Source organism: Nylanderia fulva, unplaced genomic scaffold, assembly GCF_048542155.1.
Source record: "Nylanderia fulva isolate GAGA-0341 unplaced genomic scaffold, ASM4854215v1 Scaffold9, whole genome shotgun sequence".
In the NCBI taxonomy this organism is placed as follows: domain Eukaryota; kingdom Metazoa; phylum Arthropoda; class Insecta; order Hymenoptera; family Formicidae; genus Nylanderia; species Nylanderia fulva.
The window spans coordinates 3,677,791-3,698,806 of NW_028191026.1; the positions used below are offsets into that span (position 1 = coordinate 3,677,791).

General features: G+C 25.6%; 3 protein-coding genes across 5 annotated transcripts in view; 1 reads left to right on the plus strand and 2 right to left on the minus strand.

Annotated features, from left to right (window-relative positions):
• Positions 1-477: 477 nt before the first annotated feature.
• On the plus strand, positions 478-2,561 carry Dlc90F (dynein light chain 90F). The gene is made up of 4 exons (XM_029301524.2): positions 478-692; positions 774-896; positions 1,231-1,396; positions 1,597-2,561. Exons 2-4 carry the CDS (start codon positions 876-878, stop codon positions 1,743-1,745), a joined length of 336 nt encoding a protein of 111 aa, XP_029157357.1. The 5' UTR covers positions 478-692; positions 774-875; the 3' UTR covers positions 1,746-2,561.
• Positions 1,878-15,263, minus strand: LOC114929966 (uncharacterized). Of its 3 annotated transcripts, none has more exons than XM_085489780.1 (12): positions 15,203-15,263; positions 10,875-10,925; positions 7,680-8,015; positions 7,038-7,332; positions 6,017-6,158; positions 5,618-5,808; positions 5,028-5,514; positions 4,362-4,519; positions 3,978-4,136; positions 3,765-3,891; positions 2,959-3,623; positions 1,878-2,780 (listed from the first exon to the last, which is right to left on the minus strand). In XM_085489780.1, exons 1-12 carry the CDS (start codon positions 15,232-15,234, stop codon positions 2,622-2,624), a joined length of 2,802 nt encoding a protein of 933 aa, XP_085345906.1. In that variant the 5' UTR covers positions 15,235-15,263; the 3' UTR covers positions 1,878-2,621. The 3 variants fall into 3 exon arrangements, with proteins under 3 accessions (XP_085345906.1, XP_085345905.1, XP_085345907.1); XM_085489779.1 differs by lacking the exon at positions 15,203-15,263 and adding an exon at positions 11,947-12,008; XM_085489781.1 differs by lacking the exons at positions 10,875-10,925; positions 15,203-15,263 and adding an exon at positions 9,614-9,930.
• A 727-nt stretch (positions 15,264-15,990) lies between these two features.
• LOC114929965 (Mitochondrial calcium uptake 3) overlaps positions 15,991-21,016 on the minus strand; it is a 28,918-nt gene continuing 23,892 nt past the window's right edge. Inside the window, exons 6-12 of the mRNA XM_029301694.2 lie at positions 20,488-20,550; positions 19,857-19,955; positions 19,005-19,133; positions 18,364-18,587; positions 17,996-18,153; positions 17,721-17,878; positions 15,991-17,502 (exon numbers count right to left, since the gene is read on the minus strand). Of these exons, the coding sequence (XP_029157527.1) occupies positions 17,434-17,502; positions 17,721-17,878; positions 17,996-18,153; positions 18,364-18,587; positions 19,005-19,133; positions 19,857-19,955; positions 20,488-20,550 (900 nt within the window). The 3' untranslated portion in view covers positions 15,991-17,433. The remainder of the gene's footprint in view (positions 17,503-17,720; positions 17,879-17,995; positions 18,154-18,363; positions 18,588-19,004; positions 19,134-19,856; positions 19,956-20,487; positions 20,551-21,016) is intronic.

Genomic DNA, 21,016 nt, shown 5'->3' on the forward strand with positions numbered 1-21,016 from the left:
CGCGCTGTCATCGGTGGCGCTGCTCATCAGCTGATCGCCATGTTGGTACGTCACGCGCAGGCCTGCCAAACGTCAAATCGAAATGTCACTGCGGAGCAGTGGTTCTCATACGAGAATATTTTCCGATCCAAATTCCTGCAAATAAAAAAACTTTTACATCATAAATTAGCACCACAAAAAATATTGCAAATTATATATTTTTTTGAAAATTATTAAAGATATATAAGATTTTTTTATTTTTTAGAGTATTCTGAAATACATATAAATTATTTTACATTTGCAGAGAGGCAAAATAATTTTTTTTTAGAATTCTAAAAAGAGATTGTTAACAAATTTATGAAGATTCGAAAAGAATATATAAAAAATGAATAAAATTCTACTTTTGAGTGGGATAGATAAATTTGAGAATAAGTAAATAAATTTTCTTACATTATTATTAGAAAGTACCCGTAGTTTGAGAAACTTTGGCTTTAAATTGGCTTATCGTAAGAATATATTTGCAACAAACAACCGGCGCAGTGACATTGTGACAGTTGAGTTATCATTGACTTTAGCTGGTTATGTTCACAGATAGAGGGTAACTGTCAAGCAACAATATTAAACAGTAAAACGAATACGACGATAAATCTCAACAGTGCAATATTTTTGTTATCATTAATTCGAGGTGGAAAATATTTACGTGGAAAATTATTGTAGGTCTCTGCTTATGCGTAGAAACTCATCAAAATGATTTTCATGACAATCCAGATGTCTAATATATTTTTATTTTTTAGCTCTATTAAAACTGACAATCGTTCTGGAATTGAACGAACAATAACTTCCGAATTATTATAAAAATTATTCTCTTATAAAGCAGTCTTTAACGTTTGTTTGAAATGGAGGACGCGCAAGAGGAGGTTAGTTGAACATTTTTTTTCATACTTTTGTTTGAATACAAAATGTTGATCATGTAGCTACAAAGATAGAAATTATACAAATCAGCCATTATCGTTTAATTTTTGCTAAAATAATACAATATGTAGAATATTTTTAATTGATTTTAATAAACTTATGAATGTATCTTTCCTTAGATTCAGTTGTAAAATGATTCATTTTTATTATGATTGTCTAATGTTTCATACTAAATATCAAAATATTTTAAAAATTTAACTAAAATTTCAATATTCTATATCATATTATATATATAACTCATTGCTTTTTATGTAAAACATTTTATCATTATCATTTAAGTTGCAATTTGTGGTGGATGATGTAAGCAACATTATCAAAGAAGCAATCGAAGTATCAATAGGAGGCAATGCATATCAACATAATAAAGTCAATCAATGGACTTCGAACGTTGTAGAGGCATGTTTAGGGAATCTTACAAAATTACAGAAGGCTTACAAATATATTGGTATGTAATGCAAACTGATCTTTATAAAAAAAACTAGAAATCATCTATTTTATCACGTATTAAGATCTTGATAAAACATTTTAAGATAATATTTTAAGAGAAAAATATCATAACTGTACATTATTCGATTAATCAGTAATTTGTTTAAAATTTAAAAATTTGCAATATAAAAATAAATTAATAGCAAATTATGTTTACAGTAACTTGTACAATCATGCAAAAAAATGGTGCTGGACTTCATACCGCAAGTTCATGTTACTGGGATAATGCTACTGATGGAAGCTGCACAGTACGCTGGGAAAATAAAACAATGTATTGCATTGTGTCTGTTTTTGGATTGGCTCTTTAGATTTACTCATCTACAAGGTATAATTTTGTGCTCGAAAATTTAATAATTCATGGATATAAGATGTAGTAAGCTCTACTTTCAAAAATAAAATTTTTGGTTCTGATGTTACTTGACAAAATATTTTTACACAAATTTATAGAAATTGCTAATAGTAGAAGACCATAAATGATTGTGCTATTTATATGCAGTTTATATGCTATTTATATGCAGTTAAAGCAATGCTGAATATGTGATATAATTCGAGTATATACTAATAGAAGTAGATGCAGGAAAACTTATTTAATTTTCTTAGATTTGCTTTTATAAGAAATGATATTTTTTTCATCTATACATTATATAACTTTTATGACAAATATAAAAGGATATCAACACTATATATATAATTCTTATATTAATATTGCACAAGATAATTGTGCATGTTATATAAAATGAAGTATGTATGTATTCATCAAACAATTTGAAATTGTATACAAAATGTTCTTAAAGAACTTGTTTAGTAAAATAATTTTATAAGTCATTTTTGACCTCTTTTTCAAATATTTAAGTGATGATTTAAACAAATACAAATGAAATTATATACTTTGATCCTTATTTTCGCTCATCTACAAATAATAAAGTAATTTTTTTCGAAATTACAAATTCTTTAAAAACATTTTGTAATATTATTTGCGCTTGTACACATAAATGATAAGAAATAAGCGAATCTTGTTAAATTATTCTTCGCATTGAGATTGTATCGTCAGTTATATGAAACAAAAGTTTGCACTGATCTTGCTATTTCAAAATGGAATATAAATAAACATAAATTATTTAAAAGGAGTGATGATTTTTGTACGTATGTGCGAATGAATGAACAAGTTGAGTCTAAGACAATATTTATAACTCTGTAGTCTGAGGTAGACTTTCATTGTCTTTCAAAGCAGTATTTAACAAATGCAACTCATCGTCTAAAAGAACTAGATTATAATTTAATCTACTGCCAAATTCATCATCAATATACATATCCTCGGTCAAATATTGGCTAGCTGGTATATTCTGTAACATAGGAAACAGGTAGTTACTTATATTAGTATGTCGGAAGTTTGTTTTTTTAAATATTAAAAATATAAAATAAGATATCCACTCTAGTAGAAATTTCGAATATTATTTTTATCTCTCTTTGTAATGTTTTTATTGTTTGACTTACGTATAAAATTTAGGACTATATACTTACTTTTTTATGAGTAATTTTTGGGACAGACATTATTGTCAAAGTATTCAGTCTTGCGGGTAGAGAACGTCTTCTCGGTGAATCTTTTATTGCAAGACTATTCGAAATAGTATCTACATTGACATATTCCATCTCTTGTGCCTTAGAATTTACTTTGGCTTGTTGTGAGTTTGATGTCATCTTATTTGCAAAAACCATATTATTATGATCCGTTTTTTGCAAATCGAGCGAGTGTTGCTCTCTTAACATTCGAGATTCATTTAATGTTTTCATGGCTGTGGAACTAAATTTTTCACTATTTATGAAAGCTTGATTGAACATTTCTTCATGTCTTATGGAAGCTCCAATTTTATTTTCTGTATTTCTAGTTTTATTTATTTCCAGGAAATTGGTATTTCTAGGTGTCCATCTTTCGATAACTCTATTTTGGTTCTTATTATATTTAGTTTCATACAGATCTTTTAATTCTGTTTCAAATTCTTTCGAATTAGTCCAGTCGACCTTGGAATTACTAATTTTGGATGGTGTTACTGAGTGTACTATTTCTGTGGCACGATCAAGAGCATTTTTTAGATCTTGTATTGATTTATTTGAAAAAGTTGGGACTTTTGTTGATACATAATCATCTCCCGTATCTTTTAAGAGTGATTCTTCTTTGATATAATTATCTAAATATAATGAAAATAAAAAATTATTAATCTATATATGTCGTCAATAATGGTATAAACATACATAATAAAGCATTATATAAAATATATTTTAATATAAAATTTAAAAGAAAAAGCAAATATATATTTCTTTCAATATACCCTTTTCCTTAAACTCAATAGTATATGTAGCATCACCATTTATCAAGTCTGGTTTGGAACATTGTACTTTATCATCGTCAGTGATCGGAGTATCATTATAACTTGTTTGTTGTAGTGATGATAAATTCTAAAAATATAAAATCATACGTGCAATAATAACACGATTAACACAAAAAATGCATAAGATAATGTAAAAAAAACATTTTCATATACTTCTATTTGCTCTTTACTGTCACGTCCCATTCGTGATATGCAAATTTCCTTTTCTTTTTTCCATAATGTCGATTCGTAAAAGCTTTTAGTATCAGAATGCAAAATTCGAGGTTGTATTATTGCTTGCTTAATGCTTGCAGGCATGCTTAAATATGGTGCCTATTAACAAAAATAAATATACATATATACGTAATATATGAATAAATTACTAAAGGATTGTATTGCGCACGTTTATTTTTAATGTGCATTTATTTTTCAGTAATTAAAATTTTCAATTATTTTTCTATTTCTATAATCTATATTATGTATTAAAATTGTAGAAAAATATTAAAAAAATAATATTTATCAACAAATTGAATAATTTTTTTTTGAAATAGAAAATACCTTTCGTGGAGATATGTAAGATGATTTTGGAATGGTCCCATTATATTCATTAGATGATTTATATTTTGGTTCTATAGTAGTTGTATGATTAGCTGGTTTACATGTTATATGGGTAGGACTTTTTTCTTCTGTCAGTAATGTGCTTGTGGCTTTTGGACCTGTGTTCAAAATTATGAGTTTAAATATGCTATTATTTTGAACTTCAGAATTCAGAAGCATGCTAAATTGAATATTTTATTTTAAAAATTATATATATATATATATATTTCATGTGTGTGTGTGCTTGCGATAAATACAATAAGTTCAAAAATAATGTTAAGATTTGGAAAGAGCAATTTGTACAAACATTGATATATAGAAAAAAGAAAAACAAAAAAATTTAAGTTACATATAATCATTTATTAATATATTTTAGTTTTATATATTATTTATTAATTATATTTTATTTTTTTATTATATATTCTCTTGCTTTTAATAAGTATATTTAATATTTGTGTCATTTATGTATTTCAATCATATATTTATAAAATGTAATAAAAAATGTACAAAAAATTTGAAATTAGTGATTTCTAAGATGTTTATATGTCGATAATTATTATAGAAATATCAATTATTATAAAAAAAAATATAAATATAAAAGTTTCTTATTATATATTGATCACTTACTTGTTGAATAAGAAGACACTGAATCGTTTCCAAAGAAGAAATCTTCTCTTTTACTTGCTATTAGTTCTTTTAAACGTTTTATATTAGCTCGTGCCTCGTTTACCTCGTCCATGTCGTACATCATATCCGAAATTTCTGCACAACGTGTGCAAGGAATGGTCGCTTTTACATTATTAATTATAGAGCTCACAATACTATCATTGGTCACAGATGCATCTACTTCTTCGACATTATTTTTAAAATCTAAATCTTCATTGTATTGTTTTTTCTTAAACTTGAGAAATTGTTTAGAAGAGGATGTTTTCTCTATCATGGGGCAATGCGATGATTTGGCAATTGGTTTTCTGATCAACGCCTTATCTTGTAAAGATGACACAGAGAAAGACTTTTTATATAATGCATTTTTATCATTATATAAAAGATCATTATTGTTGTTTCCGCATTTACTCATACATGTGCTATCCTTCTCTTCTTCTTCGTGTATCATCTGAAAACATTAAAACAATCATGAAAACAAATGCAGATTACATTATTACTATATAAAAGTTGCGCGAATTTTAAAAAATTATGTTGAACATGTAAAAATTTACTAGCAGTCTATGAAGTCTTCTTCCTATTTTATCCATGTCCAATGTCATTTTCGTCTCATCTGGGTGTAATCCAGTTTCTAATAAATCATGGAGAATCGGTGGAACATTCTGCAAACTCACGATAACATCGCGTTTGCGAATCATATAATGTCGTTCTACATTTTGATTATATCCGCTTCGTGGTACACATCCTATGGAACAGCCAAAATGTAAAGTGGAAACAATTATTATTAAATACTATTAAATAAAGTACTATTAAATAAATTTTTTTATGACATAAGTTTCTTTGTGATACACAATAATTGCAACTTTATTAGTTTATTCTAAAAATATAAAGATTAATTATAAATATAGAGATAATTATTTTTTATAAGTAAAAAGATAATAATATACATTTACCTGTGCACATTTCCCAAAGTAACAACATCAAACCATAAACATCGATTTTTTTATTATGATATTCTCCATAACAAGTTCCTGGTGGTTCCCACTTCAAGTTCTCTAATCGCAAATATTTTTCGTATTCACGAAATTGATAAGGCTGCAAAAGAAATAAATGTTCTATTATAAAAAATTAGTCCAAAATTTAAAATCAAATTATATACATCATATATACTTTATTTAAAAAAAAAAAAGTTTAAGAAAATAATTATGATATATAAATCAAATAAAAAATTGCAAAAATTTCATAAAATTTTTAGATTAATCAGAGTTAGATATATAAATTATATATAAATTGATATAAGTAGTATATATGTATAAATAATATATAATAGTTATAATAAGATTTAAAAATAATGGTAGAGTATAAAATTATTTACATATCATAAAATAATTAATTTAAACTTTAATAAATTTAGACATTAAATATATAATGCAAATAAGTTGCGCAAATTATTTTTTTCAATTTTTTTATGGTGGATATCAACATGAGTCTATAATTATTATATCGTAGAAAGTAATCTATCATATTTAATTGCGATTATGATTTAAGCAGAGTTCCGCATTCTAGACTGCGCATGCGATTAACATCGATACGGTACAGCGAATTTATTCAGAAACGAACATTTTGTCGAAAACAATGCCGGTCGTTTCCGTGGGTGTGTCATAGAACCACGGATATGACGTGATCCGTTTTTTATAGTCTACCTCCGTTCTCTTTGTAAAATGTTTAAATCGGCCAGTCTTTGACAAATTCGGAAAAATGCGCACATCGAGAATATCTGATGTGAATCAGAGAAATATGCGTATATTTATTATTTTCTATACACCTTAATAATAAAAAAATCACTTAGATTATATATATATATATATAATCTAAGTGATTTTTAATATGTGTGTATATATATATATATATATATATATATACATACTAGATCTATTAACACTATGTATATTAAAGAAAACTTATTCTACGTACAATTTCCATTTCTACAGCCATTTCCCATCCACCAAGTTTGACAGTGTTGTTGGATGTAAAGTAAACGCAACGTGAACTGATCGCTGAATGGATGTATCCACGCATATGGCAATATTTTAATACATCCGCCAATTTTATACCGATTTGCATGATTCCTTGTGTATTCATTCGTTCGCCTCGCTCATGTATGTAACTGTGTAATGTGCAATCGACAGGTTCGAAGATGGAGACAAGGTCGTGCACATTTGTGCGTGTTGTGCCCATCAACAGCAATATATTAGGATGGCGAATTTCCCTGTTAATCATAAAATTACAATATATTATTAATGCTGTAATATTACTTTAATTGTCAAAATAAATGCTGTTTAAATTAATTATATAATTAATAAATTCTGTACAAAATAAATTACATAAACACTGCCTTTACATATCAGGAAAATAAATATTTAAAAATTACGAGAATTATCTTTTTTTTTGTAAAATATGATTTCTAAAATTAAAAAAAAAAAACCAAATAAACGCTGTCGAACAATCTATCAAATTATTTGTAAATAATCTTATATATTGTGCTGAAAACCAATGATTATTATTCAAATGACATAATTGTATTAATACAAGATAGAAGATAGGATTTATTCTTACCTAAGAACTTCTACTTCTCTCTTTATTGCTTCGTGACAGGATACAAAGACATTTCTCTTCATTGTCACTTTCATATTGTGCCATTCTGCAGAAACTAATTCGAGAAATTGGCTCTCAGTGCCCACCACACATCCAATCTCAAATATTTCGGATGCTCGTATATGCGGCACACCCGATATAAACTGCGCTTGTTCCTTTGATTTTCCATTAGTCTTCTTAGATTGTTCGGCGTTTTGTTCTTTAGGACGATAAATGATCCAGCCTGGATCGCTGATGTCCCCATTCGATGCGTGACAACTACTTGTAAATTGTTGTAGGAGATTTCGATAATATTCACTGTAAAAAGAAAACACATTTCATAATTTTGCATATATTTTAATGTTATCACAGATATAATTTAGCTATATAGTATCAGTAAAAATTACTACTTGTTTACAATAAAAATTTATTTCCTTTCATGAAAACTTTCTCTAAAATTATTATGTAGTATTATTCTTATTAAGTATCTGATAAATCGTTTAATAAATCATTGAAGACATACATGTAAAATATTCATATTTAAACGAAACTCTTCAGAGTTAAAAAAAATTGCTATTATATATGTAACAAGTAAATGAGCTATTATTATATATTAATCATGATATATGTATATTATAAAATTAATCAACCTCCATTTTCCTCTGTTTTTTATTAACATTTTTCTTTTATTATAAGATTTGATTATTGATTTAAGATTTAAGATTGATTGACAAATTACTACTATTGTATTCTCCTGTTATTTTCATTTTAACAGTACATGTTTACAAATAAAAACATTATTGCAATTATAAAAAATAATAATTCCATAATGTAAATTTTTATTTTCACATACATATAATTAAATAATTAGATGTGTACACGTATAATAATATAATTCAAATCATTAGTAAAAATTTTCATTATAATATTTTTTTCAATTATATAATTATTGACATAAAATTAAAAAATTGCAAAATTAATTTAATTAAGTTAATTTTTGTAATTATTATTATATATACTATATCAAATTTATTATATTGTCATTTAAGATTTGATTTATCGAAAATTACCGAGTCATACTGAAGACATTGTTCGTAATTATTTTTTATATTTCTTTCGTGGTAAAGACGAAATAGTTCATAGAAAAGAAACGAAGCACACTGCATACGATTATTCGCACAACTGAGGAAATAAAATGCTCGTAGTAATGACTAGCAAAGTACAAGTATATCAGTTTATCGCGTCATGTTGATTATGCAAACGCATAAAAGACTTTGCAATTATTAGAACGTTACATCGTAAATACATATATAAGATTTGATGGATATTTATGTAAAACTCTGGAAGTTATCTTTTCGAAACATATAAGAATTATGTATGTGTTTTCTTTATATATAATTATGATACCAATAAAGAATATTTTTCAAGACACAACTAATCATTGATGCATAGAAAAAATAAGTAGGCTTTTTTATAACTTTAAATTAATTTAAAAAATATTTGAAGGAAAACATCAAGACATATAAGAATTATAAAAATTATACGATATATAAAAATATATAAGCCGATTTACGGAGATATCGAAGGATTTAAGAAATGTGAGAAAGATTTAAGTTATGAAATAAGAAATCTAAAAATAATTAACGAATTAAAAAGGATTTATTTGGAGAAATCAGACATTGTATTTTTTCAGCTACACATTCAAGAGTGGTAAAACTAAATTAATTAGAGATAATTGAAATTAATTAAAAAAATTGCATTAATCGAATAAATGTAAGAAATCATAATAATCACGTTATTTTCAAAGTAATTTTTTTTCTTAATTGTGAATACTATGTTTCGTTTTTTAATAGTAATCAATCATTTTTAGCTATCAATATATATGTTTTAATATTTTATATAATAAATCCGTATACCTGAGATTTCGAGGATATTCAACACTTGTAACTGATGTTGTAAATTCGAGATTTTCCATGACTGCAGTAAAACGAGCTAATATTTAGCGTTTTTAATGTTATAAATATTATTCAATGAAGCAACGTTAATAAAGTGAATATAACTATAATGTCTTTTTATGTAAAATACTATAAAAATATTGTCTTATGTCTTTTGTGTAAGGATGAGTAATGTTTCACACAAAGCACAGTATCAATTTGTAAAATATTTGAGAAAGTGAACATTACATTTACGCAAATTCTCCAACAAACTAACAAATTAAAGATACATTAAATATTATTAATTTAGATATCAATATATTAATACATTTATATGTATGAATTTTAATTTTTTACTTTGCTAAACTACCTGCTCATTCTAACCTAATTACGAGTAAACATTGAGATATATACGTAGTATTTAACCTATTTTCATATAGAGACCGCTTTATTTCAGGGTCGCAATTGCTTCAAATTTGAATTTGAGCTTTCGAGCTTTCTCGGACCGTGGCGCTGCTAGCGCAAAAAAAGGCGCGAAAATTTAAAAGATGTTCAAATAACATCAAACTTCAGACTAGTCACTTCGATTAAATTTAATCAGTAATTAACTTATATAATGCAAGTAATATAATTGCAATATTTTATTAATAAGTGGAATATTATAATTTCGTGTTGTCATAATAATTGTATGTTCAGATACAATTGATAGAGAACACTTTTTTTATAAGAATCTTAATTATCTATTCTCTAGATTCTAGATTTTTTTACTTCGTCAAAATTCTAATTCAAATTACCATTAAATTTTTTTATAATAAAAAATTAATATTTTGTATAATAACACATTTTTTATAATAAAAAATTTAATATTTTTAAAAAAGAAAAAATTTTTAATTATGTAAAATAAAATATGTAATATAGTTCATTAGACGAGACACAATTAAAATTGATAATAAATTTGTACAAATTGTAATACATTAAAAAATAAAAATAAAATACTGTTCTAGTACACATTATTAATTTAGGAGAAAAAATTGTTACTAAAATTATAATTTTTTAAGAGTATATCTTTTTCTTTTTCTCTTCCTTTAATAATTTACATACATAAAAAGATATAAAAGTTATTGAGACTCAAAACAATCAAGAACATCTCATTGATTAGAAATCGATTAATTATCGTTGTATGTTTTATAATGTTCTAATTATATATAATTATTATATCAATAATTGTAAAGTATGCACTTACTTGTTGTCTTGTGAAGTGGATTGTACGCCCCTGTCCAATCGCGCAGCTGCTCTGAAAAAAAAATAACAAATCTGAAATTAATTCTGAATATGTAGCATTTTTAATCACGTACATAAATTTTCGAATATATAATCTCTTTTTTATCACAGGTAATAAAGTATTCTTAACTCCGTCGATTTCTATTGATATATTTTAGAATCACGCGGAATGCTTTCATATTTACTTTTTTATTATTAGAATTGTTTTATAGGATTTTTTAAAATATAAGTTATTGATATTATTTATAAAAATGTTTTCAAACAGTCATATATGTTTTAATTCCTATTTATCAAAATAATTTATTTTAGCAGACAAAATATTATTGCTAAAATTATCCGACACTCACATCATAAGTTATAAAAAATGTATAAATCGAATTATTTTCAATTGTTATTAATGTGATTCTTTTTTTTCTTGTCATTTCATCAACTGACAGCAAAAGTTACCCAGTTATTGTCATAATATATGTATATTTTTGTCACATATAAAAAGTTAACAATCCATAACTATATAGAATAAATCTTTTTGTAAAATGTTATTATAAAAGTGTATTATTAAAATTGTGGTAAATTACTAAATTATTAATATATTTAATAATATATAATTTACATTATTTAATATATTATATCTAATATCTATATCTATGCATCACTATCAAAATTTCATAACAAAAATATAAATATGTAATTGAATTATAGCCTGAATATAATATTTAAAAAATATATTATTAATAAAAATTAATATAAACCCCGTTGATCAACATAGTCATACATGTTCACGATTAACATACTTTTAATTAAAAGAAAGATTTAATTTACTCATCTGCGACTGCAAAAGAACTTAATAATCTCTATTTTTTCATTCGTATAAATATATAATAGTAAATTTATTTAATTATATATCATATTTCACGGATTTTATTTATAACCAAATCAATTGATATTTTCAGTTATTAAAATATATCTATATTATTACGTAACATTTAATTAGAAATTTTACCTAATTTGAGATTTGGACAATTGGTTTCACTTACTTTCTAACCCATTTAAACGAAAATAATTTCTTCATGATGTACAATTGGTGAAGCAATGTCATGTGTAAGTATCGTGACAGCTGTGATATCGCACTGACTTTTTAAATTAGGCCAATTTTGTCAATCTTAAGGTCCTTGTTTTGAACCTTGAAAAGGACATAAAAATCAACAAATCTATCTTGTAAACAATTTTTATGTTGACAATATTTATTCTCATAATGGAAATGGATGTATATAGTATTGTTTTTAGAATTTAGAATATAAGATGGAAGAAAATGATTTAAAACGTCAATATACTGTTTAAGAATGTTATCTCTATCTTCAGATATTTTTACTTCGTTAAAGCTCTAATTAAAATTCTCATCAAATTTTTTCAAATAAAAAGTTAATTTAATATCTTTCAAATAAAATCCGAAATTTTTTTATATAAAATCATATAAAATGTGTACAAAAAATATTTATAAAAATATTTTGATTAATAGATCAACTAGAAATAGTCTATTTCAATTATATTTTAAACGAGAATAACATGATTTATTATTTGTATACTTTCGTAGATAAAATGATAACGCGATCTGGGTAATTTGCAGCATTCTTCTTACAACGCATTTTTTATTCGACGATTCTGTGTTTGCTCTGAAAAACACAGAAAGTGAGCTTAAATATATATATCTCAATAAGATTTAAAAGGCGTTAATTAAACAAGAAGACAGGAGAAATAAGAAATAATTTTATAAGAGTAATTTATAATTAGTGAAACGTTGCGCGCTCGAGTTTTCGATTCACTTGCAAACAGCTGATTATGCTATTTTTTATTAGACATTTATTTCTATAAGGTTGCAGTTGAGAAAGAGAATATATGCATACAATTAATCTATATGTATGCAATTAATATGTATAATAATAAATGCATAAATTCGAAAATCGATTATACGTTCACTTAGTTAAGTCAATCGACCTGGTTAACTGACCTAGACAATGTCTGCGTAAACATACTTGTTACGACTGGCATTAATTATTGAGCAAAAACGACATTCTTCAACTAAAATGTAATAGTGCCGGCATAAATAAAAAATAAAAGAATTATGTGCGTGCATTAATTAATCTTGAAATATACGACTAAATATAACTTACATATAAGTAGATACGCGTATAATTTTTCATAATTTTGATTCTTTTAAAGTATAATTCATGTTCTTCATCGAGAAAATACAAATGATCTATTGTTAAAATTAAGGTCAGTTGTGTTCCAGACAATTTGTGCAAATGATAATACCGCTGAATTTCAATGAGAAGTAATTTTTTTGTAATCTTCGTGAATTTTAATGGCTTTTTCTGTCATCTTCGCTCAATAGAATGTTCGTTCACTCATCATCTCAGTCGTCAGAGCAGTTTTTAAATGCAATTCTTCACCGTCCAAGTACTGACAATAAGTAAGGTAAATGTATGTACGATCTCACGCGGCTCGACTTAAGGAGGAGATAATGACAGTCATTACAGATCTCGAATACATAGGCCAGGTTGAAACGTCTAGTTTGAAACGGTATGATGCCTCTCGTTGCCCAAACTCCCGACCGCTATTCTTTCGGCTGTAATTAGCACGTGTCTTCGATACGCTCGAACTTTTCGGAACATTTTCACGGAATGGAAAGTAGATCTCCTCCTCGCCGCAGAGAAACTCGGAAGCAAATCGCGAAGTCTCTCTCCCAGCTACATGCTCTTCCGCTTATGTTATTCAAATTAGATATGTCTCTCTCTATCTTCCTTATGTAGATGCAGCTCCCGTGCCTGCATTTATGCATGTATCGATCAAGAAAGAGCTGATTATCTTTATATAAGCCTGCAATTAAAGTGTCTATCATGATACATTTCCCTATCGTCCGACAAATGATAAATTTAATTTATTTCGTTGCTGCATTTTTTAAGCAATTATTTATCGAGCTCACTTTTGGATTTAAAAGATGTTAAAAATGCATATACATGTACATACAAGTATGCTATAAAAATGCTAAAATTTCATTATAAAAAATAGATATTCTAATAAATATATATAAACAGAATTAATTTATATTATTACAATTATCTTATTGAAGTGGTATCTGTTTCATTACAAAAAAAATATTTACTGTTTATTTGATTCTTATATAAATTTGCCTTATTGCTTTTATGTTATACATATTTAATAAGAACATTTAAAAATTTATCAGATATGCAAATATAATTATTTTCAAAGGAATAATATTATAATCATTTATATGAAAAATGTTTTAAAATTAATTATATTTTGCCAATCGAAATATATCTCACTTGGACGTCTGTTTTAATATAATAAAAATAATATATAATTTTAATATAATTTTTATATAAATTTTTTAATTTTTATGTGACAACACACATTTTGCACAATGAGAAATTTAAATAAATAATGAATAAAAAGTTGCATAATACGCGCTATAAATACTCTATTAAATAAATGTTTTTCTACTTAGTAGCAATTGAAACATTACGAAAATATTTAACATTCGTTATATTTAATGTGTGAATTTGTATGTGCAGAGTAATTTTTTTAAAGCTCTTTTATCTTTATTTATTTGATCTATTTGATACGAATGTCGGCGACCTTCACCTCATATATATCGAATGATATAAACACTTTCTTAAGACAGGAGATTATCCAAATTGTTCTTCAAATGCGTGCAAAATATGACTAATAATAACATAATGAAAAATATTAATTTATATGTATCTGAAGTATACGGCATATTATAATTAAAAATAGTGAAAATACATATTAAAAACAACTAATATATTGATTAATGAAAATTTTAAAAAATTTTGAGTTTTGTTTGTAACACTTTAAAAAATCTAATACTTATATAACTATGATAAACTTGTATCGTTTTGGATAATATCATTTTTATACACATCTTTTATTGTAAATATTCTATTTCGAGAGATATAATCATATTTAAATAAGAGACAAAATCATTAAACTAAGTATATATAACATATTTTTGTCTTGTGCTAATAAAACTTTATCTACAAAAAGAGCAAAGATATAATTTGAGAAAATATATAAATAAATGATTACTTTAATTATTAAATCAGAAATGATCAGGTATCAAAAACTAATAAATTAGAAATAAATTCGAGTGATTAAATTGAAAATGATTAAATTGATGAATATGAAACTTTCTACCTACATCAATTTATCGAAATTTTTTAAATTTTTAATTTAGAATAATTAATAACTTACTTAAACCATTTGGCTATTTTGCACACACCCATGCTGCACAACAGTCGATTGGTATCCCCAATATCAAACTCCAGCAGGTTGCTTGACGTCCTGATGTCGACGAGCACTGAGATACAATAACACGGACGAGGACTGTCGAGAGTGCGATGCGATCCGCTTCCTTTTCACGACTAAACTGTGAAATTGCGGTGGCAATGTACACGGGCGGATACTTCGGTTCTGACAGTTCCGATGGGCGTTGTTCTATATAGGCAGTACTGTTTATTCGCCAATAATTTCCGCTCCGCTCCTCCGTACTATTATTTTTTAATCGTTTGGCTAACGTCATGCTACAATAGCAATAAACGAAGTAGGATAAATTATTTATTAAAGTACCTATTAATACTATTCAATAATCCACGGCCCAAACACCTATAAACAAAATTATAGAAAATTAAATTACATAATTGTACAACGTATGTGTTTTACAATTGCTTTACAATTTTCAAAAATTTAAGCTAAATATAACAGAAAAATGATAATTTAATAATTGAAAAAAATTATTACAGTGTGATAATGTGTTAATATCAATTAGTAATCCTGTTTTTTTAAATCATATCATTTAACATAAAACAAAATGGATTAAACAAAATAAGCAAGCATATATATGTATATAATACAATAAAATTCTAATATTATTAATTAAAAATGAATTTAATCTTATATCTGAAAAATACTTGGAATATCTAAAAAAAAATCTTGTTTGTAAAAAGATTATATTAGATAATTGTCAGTAATAATAACAGACAAATTTTATAAACCATTTAATACATAATTAAATAATTTATTAATCTTTATGGATAGTCATTCAATTGACACGTGACAGTAGGTCTTTTGCATTGTATGTCTCATGGTAATTTGAACCAGTCTGGAGAAGCTGAATTCTTAGACAGTAATTACACAATTCGCCGTTTCTGAAACTAGCAGGCTTTGTACAGAATCTCCGTGCGTAACGAAGTGTTCTGATACCGCATCCGGAATCTACAGAGTGGCACGTCTTTTTTCGTCGGCTTGAGAGTATATCTCATAAGAGCATACCGACACAATCGGTGCGATGACTGATAACGATATAATTACGACGGCCGACAGTGCAAACATAAAATTGGACTGCTATGTGTAGGACGTACTGTATTTTGTGACTCGAAAGCAAGAGCGATGTCACTAATTTTATCTTCACGATGTAATTGTCTTTACAATTCAGAACATATCTTACTGAATATAACTTATAACATTACAGCTTATATATTATAAGCTTTATAATATTATAAATTAATTCCGTTCAATTTAAAATTAATGAAAATTTTTATCAAAAAGTAAATAATACATCTATCTTTATAGTTTTGCTAAAACATTTAAGTGATTATTCAAGTCTAAATACGTTAATTTTTCAGTAATTGCTTCTTTATTATCTTTACTCTTATGGCACAATTTATAATATACTTATGACTTATGCAATGCTTAAATGTTTTAACTTTGAACAACAGAGTTGAACAGATTATCCTCGAAATTGTGCAATTCGTTTAAATTACTGGAATAAAAAAAAATTGTTTCAATATTTAAAGAAATAATAACTATAATAATAATTTATTAAAAATTTAATATTGTAACAAAATTAAAAAATTAGGAAAAAATTATTTTATAATCTGATTCATATATTAAATACAAATTGCACGAATTTCAAGTTATTCTGCGGATACAGGACAATTCTATTAATCGCTGAAGATCTTTTGTGCGAGACAAATAGTTATAGAGAAGCATATTTTTATAACGGCATTATATAATAATTTGAGAAGATATAAGAATAAAATATTTAACATTAAAGACATTGCTGAAGATAATTTCTACTTTAAATATTATCTTGTTAATATTCATTATCAACATATATAATAATTTTTGGTATTTATTATCAATAAAAAAATATTTAAAAAAAGCACCTTCGTTTTTGTATCACTAATAATAATTACTTTTATATATATAATTATTTAATTTATAAATTTACCTTAATATTTTAGATTCAATTGTGCATTGCATAAAAGATTATCTTGTTATTAAAATAAATATCAAGATGAAAATAGGCAATTATAAGACAATCCGGTAATAATCCATACTATTATACATATGTATGATCACTATGTATAATATCGTTGTTTTTGCTTTTCTTCTTATTGTGCATTCCAATTTTCCCATTTCCATTAAGGCGCTTTCATCTCTTGTTTCACACAAAATTTAAATGCCTCCCAACCTTCGTTACGTTGTTGAGACTGTAACAAATCGAATTATTTCGTATTAGTAATTGTAATATTTCTATTATATTTTCTAAATTGTTCAAAAATATATATCTGGAAGATCCTGAGGAATGGCAACCATTCGTACAGTTTTGTTTTCAGTAATACAGCAAGCATTTAATTTCAAAAATTATACATATTTCTATACGACATTATTAACTTTCAAAAAATCCATATAAATCCGTAGTCTTTACCTTGAAGCCTCTGTGTAATCGATCTTTCATAATTGCTATAAACTCTTTGTAGGAGAGTTGTCCATCTCCATCCACATCAAACAGCGCGAAGACTGTATCGATTATGTGAGTCGAAAGCATCGATCCCGTACATATCTTTACAGCCCGTTGAAATTCATCTAAAATTCAAGAAATATTTTAAAAATTGGCACTAAAAATCGATGTGTTTAATTTAATATTGTAAATAAGTATTTTTAAAATAATAATCGGTTTTAATATTTTAATTATTTTTTTACCTTTAGATATAGGATGATCGGCTAACGTGTACATTCGCATTGCTATAGAAAAATCATCTAGATTGTTTAAAAACTGATAAAAGCGACGAAATTCCTCGAACGTAATACCAATGTGCAAATCTGCTCGATCCAACATTCTGTCCAAGTATTTATCGTACCTGTACATTTAAATATACTTATTTGATGTAATCATTTTTAACTCTTAAAAAATACAGTGACAATTTAAATAGAAAAAAATTCGAATAGCGTTTAATTTGAAAATTCAAAGTAAAAAAATATATATACATATACGATGTATATAAATTAAATATTCTCTTTATATCTTTAAAGTAAATTTTTAAGTAAACATTTTAATAATTTTAATTTACTCGTCAGGTTCGAGGTATGTATATCGTAATAAAATTTTAGCGAAATCCAATTCGTTAATCGTGTTGTGTCCTTTGCTGAATTCATGAAATTCCAATTCTAATACTTCATGCTGCAGGTTCTCCATAAAGCGTTTGAAATCCTCGTATTTCAATTCATTTGTACCATCTTTGCCGAAGAAATGTACCATCAATGTGGTATCCACAGCATGACGTCGCTGTAAACCCTGTATACATAACATAAATACTGATTATTATGTGTTTCATAAAAAAATTCTTATTAATTTAATAATTGTCTGATAAATTTATCTAATTAAATTGTTTTAAAATATAATAATATTTAAATTTGTAAATGTATTTAAGTCATATTACAAAATATAATTCTATAATTTGAATCATATCTTTTTTAATAATCAAAAAGTGTAAATTATTATAAAATATTCGAACAAAAGTAAAAAGAAAAAATTTAATCGAAATTTTCATAAAAAAAAAAATATTTTAATGCTGGTTATTTTTGCAAGGCTTGATTAATAAATTCTGTTAGTTTCTCTCTTTCATTTGTTCTATATATAAGATATGTGTGTGTATGTGTATATATATATATGACATTTTATCTTTATAAAGATAATATAAGATGACGATACCTGGTCATCATCTATAAATTGGCCTTGAATTTCTTCCGGTGTTTTCTGACGTGTCTGTAATTGTTCCAATTCCTCTTCGGTTTCACATCCATGGCGACCTCTCCACGCGTGACTAAATATCTTTTCCAACTGTAAATAGAATAAAAATATAAGAGAGCAATTCTTTTCGCCAAGAAAAGACGCAATGCTATTTAAATATATTTTTTATTAATAGGTATGTGCTAAAATAATAGGATACAAAGGTAAAATACGAGACAGCAATGATCAGCATCCAGAGTTAGTGCATCTGAAATATGTGGCAAATAGTGTTAGCACAATAATTATTAATATGTTAGGATACAAAGATTGTAAGTTGCATATTAGATAAATGATAAGTTGCATGTTAACATATTCAATGCAAATATCAACGAAGACAAGATTTGAGACAGAGCGATGATGATTATGTTAATGCTGATTGATTATATTGATGGTGACGTTTGTGATTATATTTAATCTATATGCATATAGAATTATTATTTATATACATATATGCCTAGAAATATCCTGCATATATGCTATATTACAATAGTTATATTAGTACAATAGCTGTTAATCTATTTAATAATTATTAAATAAATCCTGGTTTTATAAAACATTATTCGATTTTTCAATTATTATTAAAGAAAATTACAAAAATTGTAAAAGAAAATATACAAATCGAACAATAAGATGTTAAAAAAAATCTTAAATAAATGTGAAATAAAAAATAAGATTGCACAAAAAATCTCCAAAATTAAATATTAATTTCTATATACATTATTTTTTAAAATTTATAATAAATATTGATTCACAGCTCTTTGTTTGTTGACTTACATAAGAATTTGAGGTAATTTCGTTTGATTTAGTTGGACGAGTTTCGCGAAGCTTTGCCTTGCCCAGATTTTCTTCGCTGGGAGTAATTATGGCACGTAACTAATTGTTCGAAATAAATAAAAAAGCATTAGTTTTAAAGAAATAATACTAATTATACAATTGTAATAAAATAAAAATAAATCAAAATTATATAAAAAATGTTTGAACAACCAAGTATAATAAATTGTAATTAATAATAGTAAATAATAATAAAAATTAATAATGAATAATACATCTAAAATACAAAATTACTTGTACAGTACAATATTTTTTTTGTTACGCATCTGAAATATAATAGATCGCAAAAAATTTATTAATAATAATATATGCTGAAAAATGAATTATTTTTAAATCGATATAAGGTATTCTAAAAAAATCAATTAATACTTGCATTGTGCATGTAATTATAAAATGCACATAATATTATTTTAACAATACTTAATATTATTTTCATAATCATAATCATAATCGTTAGAAAATTTATAATTAAAAGAATTCTAATGACACTTCCGTTATATCGATTTTTTAACAACTGATCGATCAATTAACTTTTGACATCGTCCTGATTCAAGGAACATTAATTAAAACTCACTGCACGTATCGTCAGCTCGTCAAGATTTCGTTTCTTCATACTGCCACCGAGTAAACGACGAATCTGTGAGAACGGTAAAAACTTTTATGCTAACCGATTTAAATATAAAAAGTTTCTGAGTGGTTAAAGTTCTTCTTTGCTGGTCAAGTGTTCCTTCTGGTTAGTGCAAACTGGAAATAAGTTTTCATTCAATGAAAACTTACATCTGTTGTATGTATTTTTGAGAAAGAAAATTTTTAAATATTTAAAGATAGAAATCTTCTTCTCTCCTCTATCATCGGAACTTTGCATCTTGGATATGCTGCAATCGCGTATTTACATGTCAAATAATGTAAAATTTATAATTATGTAACTTGAAGACTTACAAGTTTACTATTCGGAATTTCGATTAAATAAAATTTTGAATATAAAATAAATAAGACAGTAGAATGTTAAATAAATATACAAAATATTCCTTCAGAATATTTACCAGAATATAATATGTATGCAATGTTATTATTAAATAATTTTACCTTCTTATTCATCTAAA

Coding starts and splice junctions, on each gene's coding strand:
- LOC114929966 (XM_085489779.1), bottom strand. CDS start 12,008: ATGACATTGCTTCACCAATTGTACATCATGAAGAAATTATTTTCGTTT. Junction 4,137..4,361: donor CTTACATATCTCCACGAAAG/GTATTTTCTATT, acceptor TTTTGTTAATAG/GCACCATATTTAAGCATGCC. Junction 3,892..3,977: donor ACAGTAAAGAGCAAATAGAA/GTATATGAAAAT, acceptor TTATATTTTTAG/AATTTATCATCACTACAACA.
- Dlc90F (XM_029301524.2), top strand. CDS start 876: ATGGAGGACGCGCAAGAGGAG. Junction 897..1,230: donor TGGAGGACGCGCAAGAGGAG/GTTAGTTGAACA, acceptor TTATCATTTAAG/TTGCAATTTGTGGTGGATGA. Junction 1,397..1,596: donor GAAGGCTTACAAATATATTG/GTATGTAATGCA, acceptor TTATGTTTACAG/TAACTTGTACAATCATGCAA.